Source organism: Lucilia cuprina, chromosome 5, assembly GCF_022045245.1.
Source record: "Lucilia cuprina isolate Lc7/37 chromosome 5, ASM2204524v1, whole genome shotgun sequence".
NCBI lineage: Eukaryota > Metazoa > Arthropoda > Insecta > Diptera > Calliphoridae > Lucilia > Lucilia cuprina.
The window spans coordinates 37,119,766-37,131,618 of NC_060953.1; the positions used below are offsets into that span (position 1 = coordinate 37,119,766).

At 31.7% G+C, this 11,853-nt stretch overlaps 1 protein-coding gene across 1 annotated transcript; it reads left to right on the forward strand.

The window, feature by feature from the left end:
- Positions 1-1,853: 1,853 nt before the first annotated feature.
- LOC111677607 (heat shock protein 27) lies at positions 1,854-2,593 on the forward strand. The gene has a single exon (XM_023438765.2). The coding sequence runs from the start codon at positions 2,065-2,067 to the stop codon at positions 2,530-2,532; it is 468 nt and encodes a 155-aa protein (XP_023294533.1). The 5' UTR covers positions 1,854-2,064; the 3' UTR covers positions 2,533-2,593.
- Positions 2,594-11,853: the final 9,260 nt, after the last annotated feature.

The window sequence follows — 11,853 nt, forward strand, 5'->3', positions numbered from 1 at the left end:
AAGGACGAAGTCTATTGAAAATGGTTAAAATCGCTCCATTATTTCGACTAGCCCCCATACAACCGTACCCGCCAAATTGGGCCTTTTGGCTTATAATTAATTTAAATGATCTATTATGTTAACAAAAGTCGACAAAACTTAGTTTTATAGAACTTTAAATGACACTACCGCTTTTTGTAATGATCGGGCTTTATTTGACCCTATCCCCCATACAAATTCCCCTTCAGAAAATGACTTAAAGGTCAAAATTCACTTACAAACACTAATAACACTTTTAAATTCTAGATAAATAATATTGAAGAAGACTTAACTCCCCCTACCTAAATTTTTAAGGATAGGGCCATATTTTGCCCTACTCCCCTTTAAGCCCTCTTAAAAAAATCTCTTTTTAACCAAAAAAAAGTAAAAATATTCCGAAATAAAGTTAAAAAAAACAAACCAAATGCTTTATTTTTTTTAATAATCCCCATTTTTAACATACATACTGACTGGTGTAGGGTATCATATGGTCGGCTACGCCCGACTATACATTCATACTTGTTTTTCTATTACAAAATCAAGTAAATTTGTTTGTGAATAATTTTTAATAATTTTGCTTTCGAAATGATTTCAACCAAAATGAGAAAAAGGTTTTCTAAAGGTTTTCTAAAGGTCTTCTATTGGATATTATGTATTATTTACCCTTTTATTCCCCCTGAACGAGTGTTACCGTGATAAAACCTAATCTTAGTGTGATTGCAATTCCGGGGAAGGGAGGGGATATTTCGACATAGGATCGAACTAGAAAACCACACAACCTGGTACCACAAAAACCGATAGCCCGCACTTTCGGACTTCACGGAAATGGACAAACGTTAAAGTTCGCTGCCGTTGCCGAAGACAACAGATACCCCGTAGAGGAGTGACGGATATTAGGAGTCTTAAACAAGTTGTATCATTCAGTTTCTTTCATTGTCCAGGTTTAGACAGATACCCCGTAGAGGAGTGACGGATATTAGGAGCCTTAAACAAGTTGTATCATTCAGTTTCTTTCATTGTCCAGGTATGTTCCGGGAAAACTCTGTTTATACGTGATTTACCCTAAGTGTGTTCTCTATGAGTGAGATGTGTTTGATGGATTCATGTTTCGGTCTATAAAATAATCTTTAGGTGCTGTTGCCGACAACAAGGACTACCAGCTGTCAAAAGTAATAGCTATGTGATCTTTTCTATGGGAATGAACTATCATACATAATTATTTCATACTATATTTGAACTTTACATAAGCATTCCCATTGGAGTTTAATACAAAAGATAATATTTGAAATGAGCGACCATTACAGTATTCAAACTAAAATATTTTCCAAATAAAGTGAAAATTATTTACTTAATTTAATTCTCTTAGCATTTTTGGCATTTACAACTTATTTACATTTACAGTTTAACGTCACATAACAAACTGAAGCCACAACCTCCACTATTTGAAACTAGACATTTTTAAATAACTCAACTTAATTTCCTGTGTCAAGTATTCAAATACAAAGAAAGTCAAGATTTTATAATTCAAAATAGAGCAGAATAAAAATGATAACTTTAGTCCAGTTGTAATGAACATTTGACCATAGAAAGAACCTACACACAACGAGTTTAAAATGACATTAGTATAATTCTCTATATCTTTTGAATGAACAAAACAAAAATTTACTGAACTTGGGCAACTGTTTGTTGTTTTATCTGGGTTTAAACAAGATTTTCGTCATAGTTTGGGCGCGCGCTGTTCAATTAATGTGCGATGTCGGTGTCTTTGTGTGTTTAAGCTGAACTGAAATGCTCTATAAAAAGCCATTCAAACCAGGGATGACAGTTTATTTGCAAAAAATCGCGAAACTAGTGAACATCGAACAATACAAAAGAAATCACTCAAACGGAACATATTTGAAAATTGTGCAAAAAAATATAAAATCATAACAAAAAAGAAAATTCTAAAAAACGCAAATTAATCGTGTGGAAATAGCGAATGAAATTTAGTGTTGCTTGTATTGTAGAACTTACGAAAAAGGAGAGAATTTAAATAATTTCTAAAATATGGCCTTAGTACCCTCAAATACCAGCAATACCGATTGGGACTATTGGGATTATCGCAGACGTTTATGGCGTGATTGGGATCTAATCGATTGGGATTTACCATATTACAAACGTAGCTTATCACGTGTCGGTTCGGCACCGGATCTAAGTCGTGTTGTGGTGGGCAAAGATGGTTTTGAAGCCAACATAGATGTGGCGCCCTTTAAGCCCTATGAAATAACAGTTAAAACTTCAGCTGATACAATTATAGTGGAAGCCAAACATGAGAAACGCCGTGATGGTGATAGTTTTGTGGGTCGTCATATAGTCAAGAGATTTATTTTACCTCGTGGTTATTATCCCAATGATGTTCGTGCTGAATTATCCTCCGATGGCATTTTAATTGTTAGATGTCCACCCTGTTCCACCGCTGAACGTAGTGTATATGTGAGACAAATGGGTCTGCCCTATTTGAGTTTAAAACATTAAAAAAAATTATCTTAAGTTTAATATTCACTTTCTTACTAAAAGACTATATTGCCCGCTAAAACGAAAGAACGAAAAATCAAAAAAAAAAAATATTTTTTAATGTTGTTCAATATTTATTTTTTCATCACTTTTTATTCAACTAAACTATTTTCCAAGTGTCATTTGTTTTGTTGTTTTATAATACTTGCCAAAATGTTTTTATTTTAATTTTTATTTAACTCAAATTAAATTTAAAACACTTTTATCGTGTATGTTTGCAATATATTTTTTTGTTTTTTTTTCAGTGTAATTAATTAATATTTTATGTTTATTAGTGAATAAAATTTATTAATTAAAACTATATTGAATAAAACTTGTTTTAATATTATATATGGACTGTATTTGTGTCGAAATTGTATAATATAGTCAAAAAAATCTCGGATCAAATATTTATCCCTATCACCCATAGAAGTAAAATTTTTACTTCCGTGAATTTTATTTCAATGAATAATTTATTCATTAATGTTTATAAAATTCCATTAACAAAGGGAAATTTTTAATACGTTAGCAAAGATAGTGAACAAAAAAAGTGTAAAGAAAAAATATTTTACGTGTAATGGTTTTTCAAAATTATTAGAAATTTTCTGTATTTAACAAGTAAGAGTTCTATATTCGCCTATGCCGAATCTTATATACCCTTCACCATGGTGTGTTAAATAGCCAGTTCAAAAATGATTAACCTTTTATAGGTTCTCACCTAATCTGGGCTCTATATGCTAAATTGCATGTTTCAAGGTTTAATATTATAAAAAAATTAAAAAGTACGTTTTATAGAACAAAAAAGTACCAAAAACTCCCCTTTGGTCTATTCTCACCTAATCCGGGCACTACATATTTAATTTCATGTTTCTAGGTTCAATACTTTAGAAAATTCAAAAGTACCTTTTGTAGAACAAAAAAGTTATCACTTATTCCGGACTCTGCATACTTAGTTTCATGTTTCTAGGTTCAATATTACACAAAATTCAAAAAGTACCTTTTGAAGAACGAAAAAGTATCAAAAAGTTCCCTTTTATGGATTCGAATTTAATACAGGCTCTACATACTTAAATCTCAATTTTTGATAAAAATTTCAGAGTTTGTCTCCGATTTTGCTCATATCTCTGTTCTTTGTAGACCGATTTTGCTTATTTTAAATAGCGATCTTTTCGAAAGTATAAAAAACTCAAAAAGTATCTTTTGTAGAACAAAAAAAAAAAAATACCAAAAAGTCCTCTTTTGTGTGTTATTCTTTGTTATTTATAGACCGATTTTGCTGATTTTTAATAGCGATCTTCTAGAAAGTATAAAAAATTCAAAAAGTACCTTTTGTAGAACAACAAAATACCAAAAAGTTCCCTTTTATGTGTTCTTACCTAATCCGGGCTCTACATACTTAATTTCATGTTTCTAGGTTCAATACTATAGAAAATTCAAAAGTACCTTTTGAAGAATGAAAAAGTTATCACTTACTTCGCACTCTACATATTCAGTTTCATGTTTCTAGGTTCAATATTACAGTAAATTCAAAAAGCACCTTTTGAAGAACGAAAAAGTACCAAAAAGTCTCCTTTTATGGGTCCTAATTTAATACAGGCTCTACATACTTAAATCTCAACTTTCGATAAAATTTTCAGAGGTTGTCTCTTATTTTTGCTCATATCTCTGTTATTTATGGACCGATTTTGCTGGTTTTAAATAGCGATCTTCTCGCAAGTAGAGTTATTGAAAATTCGAATATCGCAGATGTCTGGGGTCTTCTAAAAACTGATTTCAACAAACATACAAAACGGACAGACAGACGGACATGGCTACATCGACTGCGCTACCTATAAAGATATAAAATATATATACTTAATGGGGTTGGAAAATTATATTGTAGAAATTAAGTACAAACGGAATGACAAACTTATATATATATACCCTTCATAAGAAGGTGACATACTCAGCAAAAGCATGGTAATGACTTCGACTTGCCGTTTGCATTACATTAAATAATTCTGCATTGCATAGAAGGATTCAAGCAATGACTTACAAATAAATATTTATATAACTTCTTTCCAAATTTATTTTGTTAAAACTTACAGTAAATATAATTGACGTATGTTATACTCTATAATATACTACATATATACTTTTTAATTTCAGGAAGAACGGGTTTAAACCGCGTTGAAAATCCAATCACCCCAGTAGTCAGACGAAGAGCTACAGCCCTCGAAATATTACGTCATTTCCTATAATATGAGAAGCTAATAAAATTTTCTGGAAAGGGTTTATTTTAATTTCCCACTTAGTATTCCTTATATATGTTATATTTGTTGTAGCAAAGCTCTCGAATCTACTGCAGTAACAAAAAAACTGTTGCATTACTTCAAGTGCCTACAAGGTTATCCTTGTAAATCTGTTCTTATTAAATTAAGGCAATTAGCTTCCTTCTATTGTCAATTATACAGATTAACATTTAAAACTTGAAATCCATAAATAAAGGATCGAAATAAAAACGGGGTCTTTCAAAATTCATGACGCGATATCTGAAAACCTTGTAAACGTTTGGTGCTATTCACGAATGTTCTGGTGGCCAAATGAAACAGAGTTTACCACTTAAGAAGTGGTAGTGTTCTAGTCTGGTAGACCGGAGGTGGTGGGTTCGATTCCCACCTGTGGCACTAGTGTATTTCTTCGGATTTGTTGTATATATGTCCATCCAAACTAACTAACTGCCATTAAAGATTATTCAGTTTATATCTTTGGATAAAGTCTTTTTACTATTGGAAAACGTCTTGACATCTGTTGGCTTTAATTTAATCAATTTCACACATTTCAATCCATTTTACACACACTAGCATTCAGATTTGTTTTGTATACATATCTCAGTTATTGACTTTTCAATGAAGATCTTCAGGCCCATTTATGTTTCAGTTGTGAGGTTTTCATTGATCCGTTGATCAGTGATCAGAGCCTTACAATTCCCAACAATTTCAATTTCTGTCATGTGATTGATAGTTTAATGTTTAACGATTTTTATGTATTTGTAGGAAATTGATTGGAACATTAATAAATTTATTACATAGTTAGTTACAATTACAAGTAATTGTATTTAGCTACGACACCCCGTTTAGAATTGACCTAATAATTTCAAAAAAATGCATTTCGTTCTACTGTATTGTTTTATAAAATTGAGGACTTGGCGATAGTTAGCAAAATATTATACTATTCCTTTGAACGCGTTATTTCACATTCCTGGATAAACAAAGTTTTAAAATAATTTCATTTCAGACTAGACGATTAAATAAATAATTATGCTGATGTTTCCTAACAGTTCACAATTCCAAAAAAAAACTTCATTCATTGACATGCATTTATTATATTGATCTTGGCAATGACAGTGACAATAATAAACTTAATAAAACACATATTTTTGTTTATATATGTATGTATTTTGCTGTGCAGCACAAAGTGTGCAATATAACCATATAAATTTATTAAATAAACAAATATGAATGTATAGTTGGGCATGACCGACCATATGATACCCAACACCAGTGGGTATCATTTGGTCGGGTATCATCATAAATATGATAACAATTTGGTAGGGTTGTATAGGGGCTAGGCGAAATAATGGACTGATTTCCATTAGTCATTCAATAGGCTTCGTCCTTGCATCAAAAGAAGTTAATGTGCCAAATTCAATCAAATTATCTTCCATATTGCGATCTGTAGCGTGTACACAAGGTTTACAAGAACAGACAGCTGGACGGACAGACGCACATCGCTATATCGACTCAGAAGGCGAATCTGAGCCGATGGGCATACTTTGAGGGTGGGTATAGGACAAATATTTATGGGTGTCACAAACATGAGCACAAACGCATAATACCCTTCCCACTACAGTGGTATAGGGTATAATGAAAAAAACAAAATTATCAAAAGCACGCGAACGCCTTCACAAACAAAAAATTACAGATATAAAAACAGTTAAACCGATAATATAAATTTGTACGAATTTAACATGTCGAGCGTAAAAGTGGTCGTCTACATTAATTACACGTTTTCACACATTGTATAGTGAATGTGTGAGTAAATAATAACTACTGCATTACTTAAAGTTTCAATATTTTGCATATATGCATAATGTAGTAATATGATTTAAATTTAACAACGAGGGTTTTATGATAAGTCTTTGGATATAATAATCCAGCGATATTAATATGCTAAATGGGTGTCGTCACTGTAAGCCAATTGGTTGTACTGTATCTTAATGCGGGTTTAGATTTTAGAATTTGTTTAACAAGAAGGCTTTATTTTATAATCGAGTTTTTATTTCTTGAACGACCTTCGTATATGTTTATAAGTACTAAATATATGTTTAACTTCAGCTTTTCATTAGTCCGTGTGTATATGTTAATATTTTCGTATTTTAATTTAATTGCATTAAATAAATTATATTCAATTAAATTACCTTATATAGAATATGGGTTCTATATTGTACTAGTATTTTATTTCGGATAAATAAAAATAATTAAAAACGATATCTACCCTGCAGTTTGGGGTATCTTGTTAAAAAATTTCACAAATGTCTAATGAATTGTAATTATCATATGATGAAGATAATTAATTGACGCTTAATAGCCCCTAAACATACTTTACAAATGATCAATTGTTCCTTGATCATCGGCACATTCCCAGCTAGCGTTTTTAGAAATTTTTGTTCACATTCAAGTCATTTATGACTTTTCTGCACGATTAAAATTATCATATATATATCGCTCATTTTCTAATCATAAATGATACATTGGTCGGGAGAAAATGGTGATCAGTACCGACTAATTTTTTAATCTTCCTTGCCTCATTAATGAGCCGAATTACTTACTGGATTAATTGGAAATTTTTATACTTAGTTTAGTGATTAGTTACCCAACTATCTTCTATTTCAATTTCCTTGACAGAAAGTCGACTTTATAAATATCTCAAAAATTTAAATACTTTTTTTCTTAGACCAGCACTCAGGGGATGACCACTACAGTGCATTGTACTGGAACTAATAAAATAGGTCGTGGGAGGGAGGATGTAGAGAGTAGTGTTTGTGGACATGTGATTTAAACATTTTCACATCGAAAGTGGTGGGGAATACTTCTGCAGGAACAGTGTGGATGAAGAATGAATTTTCTCTTTAATGTGTTGTACAGTCTACTGGCCAATCGACCACAAATGGCTGTTCGTGTGCTACGTAAAAAGGCGCTCCAGTGAATCAATAGACTTGAATATTATACTGTCACCTATAAGTAACTTCGCCCTCTCTTGTACGAGGTCGAGTATCTCCAAAAACACTTCGAAGCTTCAGCCCATACATGGGAGTTGTATTACATTTTCGGTCGGATATAAGTGGAGTAAATAGTAAGGATATCAGATGGAGTGAAGTATGTCTTACACCATTTCAAAAACCGAGACACTTGAATGCTTCTTTCGACAGTTGCAAAATGTGTTAAGTCCATTGGACATCGCACTGTATTTTCATGCCCAGAACATCAAGAGTTCCTGATTCCTTAATATTTACTCCACCCATAAATATAGATGGACTTACATTATCTGCCAAACTTTTATATGTTAAAAACTACATTGAGTTTTGCGGGCGTGAAAATCGATTCTGTTTATACGACCCCATTCAAAGTTTTTTATCATGTTGTGATTAAGCGATTCATTCATATAAGTTTGAAAACTATCATATTTGATCAATTTCTGATAGCTATACATTTTGTCACTGTTTTTCAAATAATTAGTTTTTAATAATATATCGGGATCATTTTCGAGTATTTTTTTAAGCGCTCAACTTATTGATCAGTTTTAGATCATCAACGGAGTCAAAATGACTCAGTTTACTGAGTAACTATCCAACAATTTTACAAATGCTATTTGGATTTTAGATATAAAATTACTTAAACTCTGCATTACTTATATTACTCTCTTACAATCGAATTAAAAATTAAATTTATTCTTAAAAAAGGCCTATTCTCCCCTTTTGAAACTGCTGGGCAATGTCACACAGACAGACTGCATGTAGGTGTGTATCGAAAACAGCAATAGGTTGTTGTTGTCGAACATAAATATTTGCACACCATGTAAGTATTTCAATTGTTTCAATAAATTTTATTCGAAATATTTTCCAGTTATTTAATCACTTTAACATATTTGGTTATATGGGGAAAATTGGCAGAGGGTAGATTAAAATGTATAATATATATTAAGATATAATTCAATTAAATGAGTATTACGCAACAGAAACGAGTTTTTCAATAAGCCCGAATATTGAATAAATTGAATAAGCAGAGGATGTTGAATTTTCTGAGTATACAAAACTTGGTTAGTTTGAGAGGAGAGGATGTATATTATAAATTATCAAAAGTAGATCTATGTTATTGCCGAACCTGCTGTACGTTCCTTTTCAAGGAACGTACAGCTCTGATATGGCTCTCTTATAGTCTTAATATGGCTGACTTCCAAAACGTAACGACACAGAACAAAACATTAAAAATGTAAGCGTCCCCTGTTTTAAAGCGACCCCATCTTTGTATTATTGCCATCCCGGGTAAAATAGGTGCTACCACTACCTCTATTCTGTCGGGACTATAAACTGATTATGTCAATTCATTCCTCGGGCATTCGATGAAATGATTCGAAATGGAGTCAAACCCGAGAAGAATATAATCTGATACTACGGGTGCCCAGTTGCCAGCAGAACTATGTCCTGGCTTGTCAACTGGTAAAGGTTTCATCAGGGCCCATGCATTGACTGTGCTTTAAACCCAAATTGCGATTAAAACACTGATGCACGGTATAGTCTGTATTTTGGGATAAGTTCGGTTCTTTTACCGAACAGAGGAGTGAGTGTTGTATTAAGCTTGGAAATAAGTTGGTGTAAAACGTATATGATACAGTATTTATATCGGATGTGTGCTGAGCTGAAAGATGATGAATACAAGTGAGTGTGAGTAAGAACAAAGTCTTCGGCTTATTTGAAGGATTCGTACTTCAAAGTTGATGATCTGATCTGCTTGAGTAAGTCAGTTTCCGGGCTTCCAATTATAAAGGACTCTCTACCAAGTTTGTACTAAACACTTTAGAAACTCCATACATATTATACCAACCAACTTTAATGAATATAAACATATGTTTATATTTAAACACATATTATCTTTAACGATTTTACAATTAAAACAATATTTACTTATTGTAAAAAATAATTAATTAACAACTTTATTTTCTCATTTAACAACATTATAATTTAGTTAATATTATTATTTAAACAGACAATTTCAAGTGCCATAGGTTTGATATCAGCGATTATTAAAACAATTGTGTAGTATTTGTAAAAACGACACACTAATCATACTATTTATGGTTGATTAAGCAAACTAATTACGTATAGTTTATATATTTATATTTAAATAAACTGCAATAGTTAAATTATTTTTATTATTTGTTATTTTAGGTGTTTAATTGTGTTTATTTGTTGTAAATATTGTTTTGGTTTAACTTTAAGTTGTTTTAAGTACACCACTTTAGTGGGGAGGGTATATTGGGTTTGTGCTGATGTTTGTAACAATCAAAAATATTCGTCCTTAAAGTATACCAATCGGCTTAGAATCATTTTCTGAGTCGATTAAGCTATGTCCGTCTCTCTGGCTGGCTGTCCATGTAAACCTTGTGCGCAAGGTACAGGCCGCAATTTTCAAGATAATTGGATGAAGATAATTGATGGCACACACGCTTATCTTGGCCCAAGGACGAAGCCTTCTGAAAATGGTTAAAATCGGTCCATTATTTCGACTAGCCCCCATACAACCGTAAACCCCAAATAGGGCCTTATGGCTTATAATTAATTTAAATGATCTATTATGTTAACAAAAGTCGACAAAACTTAGTTTTATAGAACTTTAAATGACACTACCGATTTTTGTAATGATCGGGCTTTATTTGACCCTATCCCCCATACAAACTCCCCTTCAGAAAATGACTTAAAGGTCAAAATTTACTTACAAACACTAATAACACTTTTAAGTTCTACATAAATAATATTGAAGAAGACTTAACTTCCCCTACCAACATTTTTAAGAATAAGGCCACATTTTGCCCTACTCCCCTTTGAGCCCTCTTAAAAAAACCTCTTTTTTGCCAAAAAAATGTAAAAATATTCCGAAATAAAGAGTTCTAATATTTGCCTTTGCCGAATCTTATATAGCCTTCAAAGGGCACTGGCACACGTTCAATATATATTGATCAATTTGGATCACGACGCATTTAAATGGATTGATGAATACCTCGGGTATGCTACACGATCAATATTTTTTACGTCAGTATTTGGAATATTTTATGGTATACGGGTCTGCGGATGATTAAACAAATGCCGCAAAAATCCCAAAATAACACAAATTTAAAAAAAAATTAATTTTCTTTTATATTTTTTAAAAACTTTTCAAACCATATTTCATTTTTATTTGTTTTATTATATTAATTTTTTTTCCGAATTTTACAAATGTATCGTGATCGATATCTCAAAACATGCTACACGTTCAATATTTATCATGTGATCCATTATAAATATTGATACGAATTTTGGATTTCAGAAAATTGGGGTTTTCTGTGATATGGATTGCTTAAGTTTGTTTCTCTGGCTAACGAAAGGAATTGTATTTATCATCGTTTACTAAGTGTACATTCGTAACGAAAGACGAAATTGAGCCAACCAAGTGGTAAATGGAAAATGTACTACGTCTTTGTCGAATTGCTGGCATTGTTGATTGTCGATATTTTGCCAAAGCATGTGAAATATTCTCTTTTACTGCTGAAATTTTCAAAGATTCCGTTACTTATGGACGGATTGTACTGATTAATAGCATGTCTTCTCAAAAGCATGTCGGAAAGAATTATTGAAGATTTAAATATAAGGTCTTTAGAAAATTGATTGCAACAGATGAAAGGCAGGTAGACGCCCTTAAAAATAACAGACTTATGAGGAATCGCTATAGTGATTTCGATACATATTTTGAGTTACGAAACGTATATAGTTAGTTAGGTAGTTGGTTTGTTAGTTAGTAAGTTAGTTAGTTTATTAGTTAGTTAATTAGTTAGTAAGTTAGTTAGTTAGTTAGTTAGTTAATTAGTTAGTTAGTTAGTTAGTTAGTTAGTTAATTAGTTATTTAGTTAGTTAGTTAGTTAATTAGTTATTTAGTTAGTTAGTTAGTTAGTTAGTTAGTTAGTTAGTTAGTTAGTTAGGTAGTTAGTTAGTTAGTTAGTTAGTTAATTAGT

Bases quoted from the DNA above. Each gene is read 5' to 3' on its own strand.
- LOC111677607 (XM_023438765.2), top strand. From the start codon at position 2,065: ATGGCCTTAGTACCCTCAAATACCAGCAATACCGATTGGGACTATTGG.